Source organism: Mus caroli, unplaced genomic scaffold, assembly GCF_978045245.1.
Source record: "Mus caroli unplaced genomic scaffold, Mus_caroli_1 scaffold_10, whole genome shotgun sequence".
Taxonomy (NCBI): domain Eukaryota; kingdom Metazoa; phylum Chordata; class Mammalia; order Rodentia; family Muridae; genus Mus; species Mus caroli.
The window spans coordinates 36,190,452-36,208,901 of record NW_028227265.1 but is presented as its reverse complement, the minus strand read 5'-3'; the positions used below and the strand labels follow the sequence as shown (position 1 = coordinate 36,208,901).

Sequence of the window (18,450 nt, the reverse complement as noted above, 5' to 3'; positions counted from 1 at the left end):
TGCCTTTGGGCTCCCTGTGAGCCTGAAGTAAATGTCTATTCTTAGCCATCATACTTGTTTGGGTAATCATCCTTAAAAATATTTGAACAAACTTCAAACAATGAACAGTTCTTTCCATGGTGGTGGGAGTTGTCACTTTTGATCTCTAGTATTTCCCCCTTGATCGGGTGTACAAATACTCCCACAGATGAGTTCATAGGACCCAGAACGAAAATGTAAGAGTAGATGTCAGTAGCTTCCCAATGCCCTGGATCACATGACCCCAGTGTTCTTGGATGACTTCCACCTGCCAAGAAGCTCTCTCTGTTTCAGGAATCGAAGTAAAGTGGGAAAATACAATCACACTCACGACAGGTAGTAATTCTAGGGCATGCATAGTTCTCTATGCCCTGAAATAACTCTTAGTCAAGTGAGGAGGCAATATGATGTATACGTATCTTAGTTTCCCTAGATCCCTATTGTACTTACTTTGAACAAACACATTATCTTTCCTGCATTTTCTTTTCATCTTGATTCTGATCACCCAGGGAACTAGCTGGCTGTACATTTAATCCTTCATTGCATGATTTTCCATGACTATTTCTTGAATCTCACAAAAACCCAAAATAAAACAAATTCTCCAGCGTCTTTAGTCCCCCATGTTTTCTGTCAGATGAATAACTATCCCCTAGAGTTCATTTGTTAAAGTTCTAACCTTCAGACTTTGTGGGGGTACTGTGTTTGCAGAAGGGAGCTTTATTGAGGAGATTATAATGGAATACTATGTGATTCTGGTGTACACTAATTCAATCTAATTGATGTCATCACCAAAGGAATGATTTACAAAATACAAAAGTGACATCACTGGCAATTTTGTGCATAGAGGACCTACCTGTAAATACACAAAGGGGACAAGCTATTGGAAAATCACAAGGCCTGAAAGAAAACCATGCTGACAACTTGAACTTGGACTATTAGCCTCTAGAAATTAAAGAACAGGGATGTGGGTACGTACCTTCTCCCACATCCTGTGCTATATTGTTACAGCAGCTCAAGAAGAGTGCCATGTAAGCCTAATTCGACATTGTTCTTGTTTCCTGGTGGAATCTAATTCTCAGACATGCATAGATGATGTGTGACATGATGCAGCAACTCAATGTCAAAATCAGTATCAGAAGCTGAAACATGACTTTTACCTTATAGTGCCCAGAGACTCTTATTTTGTTGATCCACCAGGAAGATGTCCTAACTAGCATCTTTCTCATAAAGCAAAATGCTTTGATTTGTGCAGAATCGTGATGTCAGATTTTTGGCCAAAGATTAGGAGGGAAGGACTGAGGGGTTAGAGAAGCCACAGGAAGAAGCAGGAAGCCTAGGGAGGAGTATTCTCTTACCAAGATGGCTTGATAAGCCTGCCATTGTCTGGATTGGATCAATGTTGATACCATGAAGAATTGAGCAAGCAGCACCTAAGTAGGCCCCTACTACTGAAGGCACACTGATGAGTTCTTCCCTAAGACAATGTTGCCTTCTATGGAATCTCTGGAAACCAGAATCTCAAAAACATTCATTAGCACTCACTATGACCTGGTGTGGTGCCCTGTACTTCAGGAAACAACTACAGTGACACGACTGGTTTTTGGAGTTCTATTTGGCCAAAGACTAACCTGGGCTGAGGTCCCTCCCTTCATTTCAAAGTCCCTCCTTTCCTATTCAGAAAGGAAATTTGGTCTTCAAAAGACACCATAATAAAAGATTGTCCCCCTACCTCTATCCATTTAAGCTAATCTGGGTAGTCCTTCTAATAAGACAATAAAGCGGTTTCCAGTTAATTCCTGAGCACCAAGCTTTCCCCTACCCCCATTAACTATCTTGTAGGCATTTGAAACCTGGCTGATCGTCTTGGCACATCAGCCCATAAAACTGTATGGCATATTCTCAAGTAAACACCAACCATCACATATAAAACAAACCTTTATAACTACAAAGAATGAATTATTTGCCATCCACTGTTGAATCACAGGACCACATGCAACACCACCATATTAGGCAACTAGAGGCAGCCACACCTAGAGCTTTCCCACTTGGCTGTAGCCTCTGGAGCAGTTCCTGGCCCATGGTTGCCTTGCAAAAGTGATGTGTGAAACTGGGGTCTACAAAGCCTCACGCCAGAATCCAGAGCAGGCTAACAGATCTATTTTCCCCATGTCACTTTGGCTGGTCACATCCTTCTGTTTATGTGTCAGTTGACTGAGATGCTTTCCACTAAAGACTCCTGAGTGGAGAGTCCTTAGACTATATGATACAGGGAGTAAGATCCTGGGAAATGACCAGTTAAGACATCAAATGGGCTTTTGCTAGCAAACTACGAGTTTTTTATTGCATTTTTGTTGATGCCTTTCACTGCAAGAATAGCTAACAGACTCTACAAATGACCAAGCACCATCTGAACACTTTTCTGTTGGAAGTTTCCACTGCCAGCATAATTAAGCCCCCTTTAGGCTTAGTCCCACACAAAGTCTCAGGCTAGGAAGACAATGTAGACAATTTTTATTTTTTACCAAAACTACCTACCCTCTACTAGGCATTTTAAATGTTTTAAATATAAAACATGACATTATTTACAGAGATCACACTCTATAATTAGGTAATCAGGTTACTGCAAAACAACCAACAATGAAAAAATAAAATAAACACCAAAAATATCATAATACTTTGAGTGAGTTTAAATTTTGGTTGTGCCCCTTTAACAGCTATGCCCTGGCTGATGTCTGGCAGTTTAGTTCCCAACCGAGTCTCATTGCCATACGAGTCCTAATGCTCCACATTCTTAAATGCTTTCTGGTTCTGCTTAGAACAACCTCTTCTCCATAGCTCCAATTTGTTGGAAGTCCTTGTTGACTTTATATAATAATTACAACAGCCCTATGCCCACTATGAATGTTTTTAATCAGACTTTGTGTCACCATAACAAATGCTTAAAATAAAGAACTTAGAAGACAGAACTTTTATTTTGGAGGATAAGTTTGGCACTCTCAGTTTACCATGGGAAGGCACAGCCCTGCTGAGCATCATGGCACCTTGGCAGTCAGGACCTTAGAGATGCCTGTGCAGTGGGCTCTTCCTTCTTCCTGTTTTATTCCATGTGGGATGGTGCAAGCCACACTCAAGGGGAGTCATCTCCTTTGCAGACACATCCAGAAGTGTGCTGAACTAATCTCCCAGTGTCTGCCCAAACAAATCAAGTTGAAAATTGATGTTAACCAATGAATTTCTGGTTATTTGCCCAACTCTGTCAGATGAGTGGCTGGCAATAATTTTCCTACCCTTCTGTTCATGGCCTCTGCTTTTTTTATGGCACTTTTTTACTTATAAAATTGAAATGTAATTACATTACTTCACTTATTATTCCTCAAACCCCCTTGCTTCCCTTCCCTTGCTAGCCCTACTATGCTCCCTCCTCGATCTCACTTGCTCTCATACTGTAAGTATGTTTGTTTGAATTATTCACACACACACACACACACACACACACACACACACACACACACACACACACTAACACACTGAGTCCAGATAGTGTGGCTGTGTTTATATCATTTCATCTGACCACATTCTATGGGAGAACCACTTAGGGGTTTCATCCTGAAGAAGGGCTAATGCTCCTTCCCTTAGCAATCATTAGTTGCTTGTATTTCTGTGTCTTGACGTGGAGCTGCTGGAGATTTCAGTCCTCCATGTTAGCTCATTTATTTCTTGTATCATTGCTTCAGACTTGTTTTGGTAGCCAAATTGTTGTGGTATCAAAGGTGTAACTTCCCTGTCATCTCTAGGAAATGTAATCTTCCAACAGACTTCCTGGCCTGCAGGATGTTCCAATCTTCCCGCCTCCTCCTCCTCCTCCTGATCTTCCCTGGGCCTTAGATGTAAGAGATGTTTTGTTGATGTATCATCTGTTCATTGAATATTTTGTTGAACATAGCTCCTCAATTTGATAGAAGCTCAAATACCAATTCTTGTTTTTATTTCCTGAGTCCTACTTGAGAAATAATTGTAGCCAGGCCTTTGTCTTTGTTCTACAGTTTTCTACAGCTCAGCAAGATTATTTTTCCATCTTAAGTTGAATTTTCTACAAGACAGAAAAAGGTAACTAGTTTCTAATTTCTAAATATGCATAGCCATCATCTTAGTTAGGGTTTTATTGCTATGAAGACACACCATGACCAAGGTAACTCTTATATTTGGATAACATTTAATTGGATCTGGCTTATAGTGACAGAGGTTCAGTCTGTTATCATGATGGCAGGAAGCATAGCAACATCCAGATAGACATGGTGCTAGAGAATGAGCTGAGAGTACTACATCCTTGATCCAAATGCAGCCAGAAGACTCTCCCAGGCAGCTAGAAGGAGGGTTTCAAAGCTCAACCCAACAGTGACACACTTCCTCCAATAAGGCTACACCTATTCCAACAAAGCTACACACACCTCCTAATAGTGCCACTCCCTGGGCCAAGATTATTCAAACCACCACAGACATTTTTCCCAGCACCACTTAAAAATTGTCTTTCTCCAATGTACATTTTTAGTGCTTTGTCAAGAATCAATTGACTATAGATTAATGGATTTGTTTCAGAGTCCTTCCATTTCATTCAGAGAGGCTAGGGTCTATTTTAATGCCACCATCCTGCTCCCTTTGTTACTTAGGCTCTGTAGTATGTTTTAGAATAATACTTTGTCATTCTTTTTTTTTAAAGATTTATTTATTTATTATTATATGTAAGTACACTGTAGCTGTCTTCAGACACACCAGAAGAGGGCGTCAGATCTCATTACGGATGGTTGTGAGCCACCATGTGGTTGCTGGGATTTGAACTCTGGACCTTCGGAAGAGCAGTCGGGTGCTCTTACCCACTGAGCCATCTCACCATCCCCTACTTTGTCATTCTTTAGCATTATTGTTACACAGTTGTTGCTTTGTCCATTCAGTAACTCTTTTGTTTCTGTCTGAACTTCAGGATTTCTTTCTGCATGTTTATGAATAAAGCCATATGGATTTTGTTGGGTATTATTCTAAACCTGTATATTTCTTTCTGCATGTTATGGCCATTTAGACAATACAAATTCTCCCTATTCCTGAACATGGGAGGTCTTTGCATTTTCTAGTGTCTCCTTAAATTTCCTTCTTGAGTTTATGATTTTTCTCTGTTAGACTCAGGGATTTCAGGTTGTTCTCATTTCACACCTGGTCTTCTTCTCACGGATAGATTCTTTCAGTCTTAAGATGATTCTCTGGTGTGCATGGTCAGGGTTGCTGTATTTTATGCCCCTCAAGATGGCCAGTTGTATGCATGAAGAGGGCAGTTCTTCCAATGGGTCTCATCGAAGTATAAAAGATTCTACCAGTTGGTCTTGAGACAAGATTGACTCCAGGGAGACTGACTTTTTCCATGTCAGACGACATCCTCTGAAGCTCAAGGAGATGTCTACAGTGATCAGGACCCTTGTTGGCTAACTGCCTGTCACAGTGATGGACAAGGTAGGCACTCTTTATTTTGCTAAATGACTATCAGTGATTGAGTTTCTATACTGGATGATTATTTGGGGATATATTATTTTTTTAACAAGGCATTATTTTGTCTGTTATAATTTTGTTTGTTTATACAGTTGTACAAAAGTAGCACCTTTTCAATGCCAGCCTTCAAATTATTGTAATTAATACATCTCTTCCATTTATGGGAATAGTATTAAAGCTCCTTATTGAAGTAACATATTACAGGAAGAAGATTCAATAAACTGACAGAACTCTAATGCTGTAGATGGTATGTCCATGGGAGTCAACCTTTAAATAAAAACATGAAGGGAGAGATATACTTTATTTGGGAGTAAACATAGGACATTGGGGTGCAGGATAAGATGCCATGGAGATTGCTGGAGGCTACTGGTTAAAGGAAACTTAGAGGCAAAACCATCAGGATTGTTGTGAAAATGCTATTTTGAAACACCATTCATTGACTACAAGGATCAGTAACATTGGTTCAAGTCTGAAAAGATGCTGCCAGACTAGAATCCTCCCAGAATATGCTAATTGCATGTTACAATGGCACTTGTAGAAGGATGTGATTTTGACAGACTCCTTTGTAATGTTGATTCCCTTCTTATAACTCTCTTGACATTACTTTTTGCTTTAAATGGACACAAGTGACTTAATTTGGGTTCTGGTAGCTTTCACAATAGCCAAAATGTGACAGTATGAGACAAGTGAAGATTCCAGAAACAGGGCAATGTAGTCTACACTGGTGATGTATAGTGGCAAGCCCTGGAAAGGGGATGTATGAGGTAGAACTTTCCCAAAAGCCCCATCCTCATACTGTCTGCAAAGCCAGGTGGTAGAATCTGAGTCTCTTGACTTCTCAGGTTAGTGTTCTCCACATGGCCCAATCCTGTCATAACTACAGCTAAGTGTAGCATGCAATAGGACATGGCTTACCCATATCTCAGGTCTGTCATCATGTGCACTCCACTAAAGTGTTGGATAAATTGATGGGTGTACCAAGGCTTGTGGAGTTACTCTGAAGGCATCTGGCAGAGGATGGCCAAATTTTAAACTTACTTAAAGCATTATGAGATTTTTAGTGCTTTCTTTCTTTTTTCCTTTGTTGTTTGGTTTTTGGTAACCTGATTGCCTAGTACTAGAGAGTGAACTCTGTAAATAATGCCATGTTTGAAAAGTAAAACTTTGGAAATACCTAATAGAGGCTAGTTTTATTTTATTTGGGCAAAGAAGGTGTCTACACTGTGTTCCCAGTCTGAGATTTTGCCTGTGACTGAGATCAAAGGGGGCTTAAGTAAGCTGGTAGTGGAAACTTCTCACTGAACAGCATTCAAGTGGACCTTGGTTATTGGTAGGAGCTGTTAGCTTTGCTTGCAGTGAGAGACAGCAGCAAAATGCAGTAAGGAAACACACAGGTTGAAAGCAGAAGTCCATTTGATATTGGGAACAAGAAAATTATGGGAGATGACAAGATTAAAGACTTAAAAAATTAAGTCACAAATTTTCATCTGTAGGAGAAAGAAGCCTCATGGGCATTGCAGGAATTATTCAGATCCCACGTATATCCCTCAAGAATCTAACGTGTTTCCTTGAAAATAGAATTTTCATAGTTCCTGTCGTGCAAGCCATGAGAGAGGGAGAGGGTGTGTTTCCCTGCCTGCTGACCTAAGCACTAAGGAGCTTCTACAGCTAGGCTCTAAGGGCCTGTCTGCTCTACCGTCTGGGGACAGCCATTGGCATCATCCATGATGCTGGGTCTTCAGGCACACAGAATGCAAATTATTGGCTCATGGAATCCTTGGCATGGATTTCAAAGGAAAAGCAGACAATATATGCCATGTCAGAATAACCACAGACTGTGGAACCACTTACATCCTTATGTCCATGTGTCCACACATGTGGAACCTACAGATGTCCTCTGTAGAACAGCTGCAGTAAGAGCAGAGCCAGCTCAGAGAGGTCATATGCACCATAACCCTCAGGTCTATAGAGGAGGAGACTGTAGCCTGTTGGTGCTATTTTCTGAATAGAATGTGCCATGCCATGGGTGTAAGTCTGTGAATATAAAGGGTCTAATAATTTGCCCTGCTGTCTTTCAGTCTTCCTTTGCCTCCATTCCTACTTTATGGGCCCCAAATCTGTCACGGGACCCAGGAAAAAGTAGCAAAAAACATCTCCCCTCTGCCACAGTGTGCTTGAGAGAGCATAGACATTGGGTCAGTCAGTCATCTATCTACCTCCTGTGGAGGTGGCATCTCATGATGCTGAATCTCTCTCCATGCTCCCTTCTCTAATGTATAAATGAATTATTCTTAATATAAATGTAAGCAGTGAATTAAGTCAGCGGCTATATTTCTTTATGTTAATCCCCAATAATCACACTGATAAACCAATATTTATTTAAAAGTGTGCCTCAATAGCTGAGTAATTTAATGATCTACCTTTACTTTCTATGCTAATCCAGCTGCCTCTCACCCAATTGATACTTGCATATTATTATTGATGTGGCTTCTCAGATCCCTTCTTGGTGGCTCTAATTTCTCCATCCTGCCCCTGATATATAAATCTCTCCCCCCTCTCTCCTCTTCTTCCTCCTCCTCCTCTCCCCTCTCCTTTTCTCATTGGCAGATGTCCTGCCCTATTCTCTATTCTGCTCAGCCACTGGTTAAGCATTTATTGACAAGGCAGAGAATAAGTGGTAAGAAATGTTTACACAGACGTGAGACAGGAGATACTTTATATAAGCATTACAATGCCATGTCCAGAATGAAACAAGACACAAAAGAAGAGAAATGAGCATTTGAATAACACAAGGGTAAACTTTATACAGCGTACAAAAACATTGTTAGTACACTAATGTATATAGATCCATTTTGAGCCAAAGACAGAGACTCTGGTTTGATTTCTAAGGGAATGTATTTGTGATGTCATTAAAAATTGAAAGCATATGGCCAGTCAGTTGTGTCACATGTCTTTAAGCCCAGAACTTGGGAGTCAGAAGCAGGTGGGTTTCTGAATTCAATGCTAGCCTGGTCTACAGAGTGAGTTCCAGGAAAGCCAGGACTACACACACAGGTAACCAAATAACAAAAAACAAAAAATTGAAAGCATAAAATCAAATGTTTCTCCCTTTTGTGTTTGCACTGGTGCCACATGATTGATTTTGGAAGCAAAATCTGACAAATAATCACCCTTTTCTTAGCTCCAGACTCTCAAACTTGGCTGGGCCTTCTGATCACAGTTCAACATGTTCCCTATGGGATGACCTCTCTGCTGTTTCCTTGGCTCTGAGCTCAGTCCAAAAGTCCACTTCCTTGTCTTTCAGCCTATGGACTGCCTGTGCTGGGACTCCAATCTGAAGGTATCCTTCCTTCTGGTCATATTCTGGCCAATGAGGCAGCCCTTCACCATTAGGGTTCCTGTAAACAGAATAAAAAGAAATTCATCAAGATGTACAAAGATGCCCAGGCTTATCTCTGCCAAGAAGCCTGTAACCTTCCACAGATCAAATGGACAGGTGTCTAAATCCTGGCACAGGTTTCTTTCTTTCTTTCTTCCTTTCCTTTCTTCCTTTCCTTTCTTTCTTTTCTTTCTTTCTTTCTTTCTTTCTTTCTTTCTTTCTTTCTTTCTTTCTTTCTTTCTTTCTTTCTTTCTTTCTTTCTTTCTTTCTTCCTTCCTTCCTTCCTTCCTTCCTTCCTTCCTTCCTTCCTCTCTCTCTCTCTCTCTCTCTCTCTCTCTCTCTCTCTCTCTCTCTCTCTCTAAGTTTGTTATGATATACATTTTGCATTCTCTGCAAATACTCATGTGTTACAGGCTGGTACTGAGCTAGAAGCTAGTGGAATAAAGGGTGGAGTGTAGTTAGAAGAAGCAAATGCTGGCGACCTTGAGTAGTGCTGGGGGTCCCACTCCTTCCTGTCATAGCTTCCTGACTGCATGCTGCTCTGCCTCATCACAAGCCTCAAATTAAAAGTCCAAGTGAAACTCAGAGCTAGAATACAACCTCCATTTAAGTGAGTGGACTTTGGGCACTTTTGTCAGTCTTTGAAAGCTAACATCTAAAATTGCTTCTGAGAAAGGGATCACTCTATGGTTAAGCTGGCATTGTAGTTTGTAATAATTTTTAATTGGTTTGTGAAGGAAATTAGAAGTTTAGAGAGCATGCTGCAGCAAACTCAGAATAGGTGAGTAGGATATTCTAGATTCTAGTGGGTTCTAAAATGAAAGAAGACAATGAAGCCAAGCTTGTGATATTTCAGAGGGCAATGAAGCCTCTGTGCAGAACTTGAATAGAGATAATTAGTGTTCCATTATGTCTACATTTGTCCATTCCCTGACCTTTCTTGGTAGATTGATTGCAGTGGCAGACTGCATAACTGATGGACTTGTTCAAAAGCATCACAGCTTACAGGCAATGTGAAGGTACTTTTTGTTGGTTTCAATTAGATTTACAGTGAAATTAAAGGGAAAAAATTACAGCATAAAGAACTTAATGATTCTGTGCTTCAAAATTAAGAGTAGGGCCAATAAAGACCCAAGTCTTCTGAACAGAGGAAAGGAGGACATATTCCTAAGGATGTCTCGGGGATCTGCGAGATGGCCCATCACGAGGGTATCACTTGCTTCAAAGACATTTCTTGAGATATTAGCATTAACTGTCCTTCATCTACAGTATGGTGTCAAGAATCGATTTTCTGGGATTGGTGTCCCTACGTTCAGGTTCTTGGAGGCTTTACAGCTGATGGTCCATGGGCCCTAACTCTACCTCAAACTATAGTTAGATCTTAACGTCATCGCATTGCACTGATTTTGCAGGCAAGCAAAACGCAAGGCCCATGGGGCCATCGAGGTTGCTATTTGGTTTTCAAGGGAAAGCATGGGCAACCATCAAGTGTGTCGAAAGTTTGATGTCTCAAGTAGCAACCCTAAGAGCATAATGCAAGAAGCTATGAGAGTAAAGCGACCTTTTGAGGGAGACCTTAGTAAGTCATAATTGACATGGCTTGGAGCATCGGCCTAGGGAACATTCAGACCATGAGCAGAATGACTGTCTTAGTCACTCTTGGTGTGAAGAGACACTCTGGCCAAGGAAACTCTTATTAAATAAGGCACTCAATTGGGACTTAGAGTAAACTTTCATTGGCTTAGTATATTGCTGTCATGGCAGGAGCATGGCAGCATGCATGGTAGTGAAGTGATAGCTACGCTGACCTACAGTCAGAGAGAGACTGGGCCTGACAAGGGCTTTTGAAACCTCAAAGTCTACCCTGAGTCTACACTTCCTTTTAACAAGGCCATACCCACAAATTTTTCTTATCCAAACAAAGAGCTTCACTTCCTGGTGACAAGAACTCAACTACATAAACTTATGGGGGGTCATTCTTATTCAAACTACCACAGAGCCCTAGAGGCCACAGAGGCTATAGGCATTGAGACTTTAGAATGCATTCCCCAGCATTCAGAGCCCATGTCTGGCAATAGATTCCTGGATGTACCAAAGGAGATTTAAGATTTAAATTCTTCTCTCAGATTTTGGACCTGCTTTAGTCTCGTTCCTCATTGCTATTCTCCTGTACCTCCCTGTAGAACAGCAATGTTTGGCTATTTTCCTTGTATCTTAGGAATCTGTTACTTTTTTGTTGGTGTGGGTTTTCATAACAAAGGTTTGCCTGGAAATTCTTTGGACTTGGATGCCAAAGCAGTATTAAAAGTAATGAGAAGTTAGGTATGTGTGGTAATGAGTTTCTGTGATGGGCACGAGCTTCTTGGGGGTCATGGGCAGGATGTTATAATTTAGAATTTAATATTGCCCCAAATTCTCATGGGTTGAAGCTTTGATCCCCTCCTGATGGTGCCATTGGGACATGGCAGAAAAGTAATAAAGGAGAGCTTGGAGAAGAATGATCATGGAAGACTTTCCACTGAGGATTATAGTAGGATCCTGGCCCTTTCCTTCCATCCATGAATGATAGGAGATAAGGAGCTTTGACCTTATCATGCTCCCCACACATGATGTTCTGTTCCAACACAAGAACTAATGGGCAAAATGAGCAAAACCCAAAATCTGGGACAAAATTCACATTCTCTCCTATATATTGAACTGTCACAAATATCATCATAGCTACAAATTGGATTAACACAGCTCTCATTGTGAGAATGCTATAGTCAGAGGGACAGGAGGACAATCACTCAAACATTAGAAAACTAGTCCTTCCTCAGGGGTGTGTATGACTCACGGCACCACACCTCCAGCTTTGTCTTCATAGCCACCTGTCTTACCCATTTCGAGCAAAGTTGGCCCAGAATTTCATCACCATCTTGCTGAGGTTGATCTCTTCTTCTGAAGCACCCTCTGTGATAAAGAGCATTTGTATTTGAATCTGAGCACCTTTAAGAAATGCCATCTTGTCTATGAATGGATTACCCTGCGTGTGTCCTGTCTACCCTGATCTATGAAGATAAATGGACTCAGGCCTGGTTACTATTTGAAGGGGAGAATGCACTTTTGGCCTTTATGGCAGACTCATTTACTCAAAAATCTGCCTTTTAAGAAGATCTTGGTGAGTGTGCCTGCAATTTAAAGTCAAGAGGAACATTCCAGGTGTTCTCTGCCTTTCTCTGTCATGCTCACCTGCCTGGAATTTAATGGCAACAACACTCAACTTCCCCAGCTTTACCACCAAGGTTGCTTGCCCATAGGGCTACCTCCAACACACATACCTCTTCATAGAATCTGAAAACAATCAGAACTGGAATGATACCAAGTAGATATCCAGCAGAGAGATGCTCAGAGACACTGGTATGCTATGAGGGGCATAATTCACAAAGTTTGCTAAACTGTTGAAAAGTAAAGTATTGAAGACCATTGTGAAAGGAGATATATATATATATATATATATATATATATATATATATATATACACACACACACACACACACACACACACACACATATATATATATATATGCCAGCCAGATGGTGGGTAGGAACATGATAGACCTTATTCAAGGTTAGAAATTTTCCTCACACCCCACTACACTCACAGTGTAATGCTTATGAGAGGAAAATTAAATTCTGGCACTCTTGCCATAAAGCAAGGCCTGTGGTGATCTTCCACTTTTCCTCCTGGGGTCACAGATCAGGATTCTGAGAATGACTATCTCTGGGGACACAGTAACATAACCCCATCATGTGTGTTAAAGGAGAGAGACTGGAAACCATCTTATAGTTGATCCCTGTCACAAAGCATAAAGAAAGCCAGTTTAAAAGGAGGAACTCCCTCAAGGTCATCAAGGCAAGACACAAATTGAGGCCTCATATCACCAAGAACACGGCCAGCAAAGAGACATTACCTTTTAAAAATGGGGCTCCCCATACAGAAAACAGTTCATCAGCGTGGTCTCCTAACAATTCCTGGGGTCTATCATTTGACACAAAGCTTGGGCGATACTGATACTCATACATGTAGGTTGGGGCTCCAGCATCTGTGGAGACAAGGATTCATGTAGAGTTACATTACCAGACACACACCTGGGTGGTGTCACAGCCTTAGGTCCTGCACTTGATTATATTCTTCATCTGCAGAAGAGATAAACACAATTTTAATAAGGCTATGGCCATCATCCTTCCAGTCCACAACTGTACCAGGGGGCAGATCACGTGCTCTAGCATGCCCCCCACCCCCATGCCCATACCCAGATATAGCTTGACTCTCAGGAGGTCTGTCATAATCAGGCTTGCAGATCAGGAGCACCAGACCCCCTCCCACACTCAGGGACAGCCTGACTCAAGGAAGCCCATCATAACCAGGAGCACAGGAGGGACAGGCTCCAGTCAGGGACAACAAGGCCAGTTAACAGGAGAGATACTCAGATAGCAAAGGGAAAGCACAAGAACATAAGCAACAGAAACCAATGCCAAGTGGTACCATCACAACCCAGTTCTACCACTACAGCCATCCCTAGATACCTTAACATACCTGAAAAGCAAGATTCTGACCTAAAATCCTATCTCAAATCCTAAAAAAAACCTAAAATCCTATTCTGACCTAAAATCCTTTGCCAAAATACAACAACCCTTCACGTTAAAAGTCTTGAAAAGATCGGGAATTCAAGGCACATACCTAAACATAATAAAAGCAAAATACAACAATCCAACAACCAACATCAAATTAAATGGAGAGGAACTTGAAGCAAACCCACTAAAATCAGGAACAAGACAAATATGCCCACTCTCCCTATTTATTCAATATAGTACTGGAAATTCTAGCTAGTGTAATAAGACAACAGAAAGAGGTCAAAGTGACAGAAAATCAGAAAGGAAAAAGTCAAGGTATCCCTACTTGCAGACCATATGATTGTATACATAAGTGACCCCTAATATTCTACCAGAGAACTCCTCCATCTAAAAACAACTTCAGCAAAGTGGCTGGATATAAAATTAACTCAAAAAATTAATAGACTTCCTTTATACAAAGGATAAATGGGCTGAGAAATAAATTAAGGAAACAACACCCTTTACAATAGTCACAAATAATCTAAAGTATCTTTGTCATAACTCTAACCAAGCAAGTAAAAAATCTGTATGACAAGAACTTCAAGTCTCTGAAGGGAAAAAAATTGAAGAAGACCTCAGAAAATGGAAAGACCTCCCATACTTATCATGAATTGGTAGAATTAGCATTAGTAAAAATGGCCATCTTACTGAAAGCAATCTACAGACTCAATGCAATCCCCACCAAAATTCCAACTGAATTCTTTACAGAGATAAAAAAGAGAAAATCTCAACTTCATCTGGAATAACTAAAAACTCAGGGTAGTGAAAACAGTTCTCACCACTAATAGAACTTCTGGGGGAATCACCATCCCTGACCACAAGCTGTACTACAGAGCAATAGTGATAAAACCTGCATGGCATTGGTACAGAGACAGGCAGGTAGATCAATGGAATAGAATTGAAGATGCTGAAATAAACCCAACACCTATGGTCACTTGATTTTTGACAAAGAAGACAAAACCATACAGAAGAAAAAAAAGACAGCATTTTCAACAAATGGTGCTGGTCTAACTGACAGAATGCATGTAGAGGAATCCAAACTGATCCGTTTTTATCTCCTTCTATAAAGCTCAAGTCCAAGTGGATCACGAACCTCCACATAAAACCAGATACACTGAATCTAGTCAAAGAGAAAGTGGGAAAGAGCACACATTAGCACAGGGGAAATTTTCCTGAACAGACCAGCAATGGCTCAGACTCTAAGATCAGGGATCTCTGTCAACGATGACAAATGGGACCTCATGACACTATAAAGCTTCTGTAAGGCAAAGGACAAAATGGCAACCTACAGATTGGGAAAAGATCTTTGCCAACCCTACATCCAATAAAGGTCTAATGTCCAAAATATACAGAGAACTCAAGAAGTTAGACTTCAGAAAACCAAATAACCCTTTTAAAAATGGGGTACAGAGCTAAACAAAGAATTCCCAACTGAGGAATCTTGAATGGCTGAGAAGCACCTAAAGAAATGTTCAACATCCTTAATCACCAGGGAAATGCAAATCAAAACAACTCTGAGACTACACCTCACACCAATCAGAATGGATAAGATCAAAAACTCAGGATACAGCAGATGCTGGTGAGGATGTGGAGAAAGAGGAACTCTCCTCCATTCCTAGTGGGAATTGAAAGCTGGTTTAGCCACTTTGGGAATCAGTCTGGCAGTACCTCAGAAAACTGGAAATAGTTCTACCAAAAGACCCAGCTATACCACTCCTGGGCATACACCCAGAAGATGCTTCAACATGTAAGAAGGACACATGCTCCACTATGCTCATAGCAGCCTTATTTATAGTAGCCAGAATCTGGAAACTACCCAGATGTCCCTCAACAGAAGAATGGATACAGAAAGTGTGGTACATTTACACAATGGAATACCACTTAGCTATTAAAAACTGACAACTTCACGAATTTCATAGGCAAATGGATGGAACTAGAAAATACCATCCTGAGTGTGTGTGGTAACCTAGACCCAAAAGGACACACAAGGTATGTACTCATTGATAAGTGAATATTAGTCCAAAGGCTCAGAATACCCATGATACAACTCACAGATCATATGAAGCTTAACAAGAAGGGTGGGCAAAGTGTAGATGCTCCGGTTCTATTTAGAAGGGGAAAGAAAATAATCAAGGGAGGCAGAAGGATGGAGGGACCTGGATGGGAGAGGGAAGGAGTAAGGAAAAGGGGGGCATGACCAGGTATATAAAGAGACAAAAGAGAAGTCCAGAAGGCCAGGAGAATGAATAGAAATAAGTAGCTGTCCAGAAGGCCAGGAGAATGAATAGAAATAAGTAGCTGTGGGGGTATGGGGAGCAGGAGGGCAAGGAAAACCACTAGAAAGTCCCAGACACCAAGGAGAGGCTCTCAGATTCCAATGGGGGTGGCATTAGCTGAAAGACACAACAGCTAGGAGATAGAACCTGAAGAGATCAGTAGATAGACATGGCCCTAGTGGAGGGATAGGGCAACCCACCCACCTCAAAATTTTTAACCCAGAATTGTTCCTGTCTAAAGAAAATTCATGGACAAAAAATGGAGCAGACACTCACAACCAACCACTGGACTGAACCTGCGGACCCCAGTGGAAGAGTTACGGGAAGGACTAAGGAGCTGAAGGAGATCGTAACCCCATAGGAAGAACAACAATATCAACATCCTAAAATATCAACTGACCAATTTTTTAAATGACATACGTCCTCCCAGCATAGGACGAGGAATAATCACCTTTCACAGCTTCCCTCACTTGAACCTTGTTAACCCTGTGACTCTGAAACCAATTGTGGAACAGATATTTCAAGAACTTGCTTGAGATATTGTATTAATCTTGTTTCTGTCACTTGATTACTTTAGAAGAGAACTCGGATCCCAGCTACAGAGCAGAGATTATTCATGAACAAGAGACTACATTTTACACAGCAAGCTATCCAAGATATTTGTATTACTTTTTGTGGAGTCCCTGGTATTTCTAAACTTCTTATAATCACAATGTGAGATTTGGAAAGAAAGTGAGACCCATGTGTTGGTAATTACAAAGTGAAACACTCAGAAAACCAAAGACAGGAGGAGGCTGTTTCCAGGCTAGACACTTGAACAAGAAGACTAGCAGGTGGGAAGAAATGGAAGAAAGACAGAGGGTTGATTTCAAGAGACTGATTGAAAATGCTCCCTGCCTGGGTAAGGTACCCAACATTGGGTCAGGAAACACAGCGGCCTTCAGTTGATTGTAGCCAAGACACAAAGCAATCATGGTATTAATCATCAAGGAGAAGGGAACACCCAGAAGCATCAGAGAGAAGAGCTTCACAATCAAGGATGGACCAAATTTATAACCAGTGTCTCAGAGGAAAGCTCATGGGCATGGAGAGTAACCTCCAGTCTCAAGCACTGTCCTCAGGGCAGAGCCATTCAAAAGTAAGGGAGACATAGCAGCTCTCCAGTCAGAAGCTGTGGAACTTGCGTCTCTGGTCCTTCCTCACGGGAATGGCTAAAGAGTGTTCTTTAAAGCAAAACTTCAAAATAATGAGACAGGAGACGTCAAAGCCATAGGAATAAAGCAAGCCACAGGCGGGTCACTCTCCGTTGAAAAGTGGATACAATTTAATCCTGTGTAATGCAAATGTACGTCAATAGAAATTATGCCAATAATGATAGATGAGGCATATTATCATCTAGAGTTACAATAAATTATGTTTGTCCAAATGATGTAATTGTTGATGTCAGGATCATAAAGATGCTGGCGAGGATGAGGAATAAAGGGAACACTCCTCCATTGCTGGTAGGAGTGAAAACTTGTACAGCCACTTTGGAAATCAATTTGAAGGTTTCTCAGAAAATGGAAATTGGTTCTACTTCAAGACGCAGGCATACTACACCTGGCATATACCCGAAAAGATGCTCCACCATACCACAAGGACACTTGCTCAACTATGTTCATAGCAGCTTTATTCATAATAGCCACAAACTAGAAACAAACTAGATATTCCTTAACTGAAGGTGGATAAAGAAAATGTGATATATTTACACATGAAATACTACTTTGCTATTAAAAACAAGGGCATCATGAAATCTGCAGACAAATAAATGCCCCAGATACTGAGGGTAGAGCCTCACCTTCACCCTTGTACCAGACATACCTTAGTGAAACAGAAGGTTGTCATGACTAACTCTAAAGACCCAAGACCCCTTGACACAAATACCTCTCCTTTGTGTATAAGCTGTTTAGGCTTGGTGATACAGCTGAGAGATGCTCTCCCTTGCTCCCTCCCCTGGTACTGAAACATAGGGTCTAATGTGAGAGTTTAGAGTGTCTCTGCTCTCCTCTAATTCAGTAGTGTGGGCAGTGCAGTAGCACAAAAAAATGAACAATGGACAGCAGCAGGAGCAATGGCAGAGGCAGTAGAGCAGTTGAAAGCTCCAGATGCTAAGGCAGAAGAAGCAGCAGAAGAGTTTGTGAAGAACCGAGCCAGGAAAAGTCAGTGGGAGGAAACATAGCAGGAGATGCTGGGGAGGTGAGATTGGAAAAGGATACAGCAGACTCTGGTTGACAGAAGAGTTTGCAAAGGATATTTAGAGTTTTGGGTTAAGGGCTTCAGATCCTGGGTCAAGCACTAGAGTTGTGACACTAACCAATATTAAGGGCTAAGGAATTTCACATTCTTGAGCCTACAGAAGAGTTGCAACATTGGTTGCTGTTAAAGACCAAGGAATCTGGATACCCAGGCCCAACTGCTTTATGCTTTTGTAGAAGCTCCAGAGACAAAGCAAAGGGCTGGGTAATCTCGGCTTGAGAAGAAATGGCCAATCTGAACAGTTCAGTATGGAGTAAGGAGACTGAGACTGTAATTAGAAGTCACCCATCAAAG

At 41.2% G+C, this 18,450-nt stretch overlaps 1 protein-coding gene across 1 annotated transcript in view; it reads right to left on the bottom strand.

Annotated features, from left to right (window-relative positions):
• Nucleotides 1–8,252: 8,252 nt before the first annotated feature.
• Nucleotides 8,253–18,450, bottom strand: part of LOC110300014 (liver carboxylesterase 1) — a 31,721-nt gene continuing 21,523 nt past the window's right edge. Inside the window, exons 12-14 of the mRNA XM_021170045.2 lie at nt 12,883–13,014; nt 11,809–11,881; nt 8,253–8,951 (exon numbers count right to left, since the gene is read on the bottom strand). Of these exons, the coding sequence (XP_021025704.1) occupies nt 8,768–8,951; nt 11,809–11,881; nt 12,883–13,014 (389 nt within the window). The 3' untranslated portion in view covers nt 8,253–8,767. The remainder of the gene's footprint in view (nt 8,952–11,808; nt 11,882–12,882; nt 13,015–18,450) is intronic.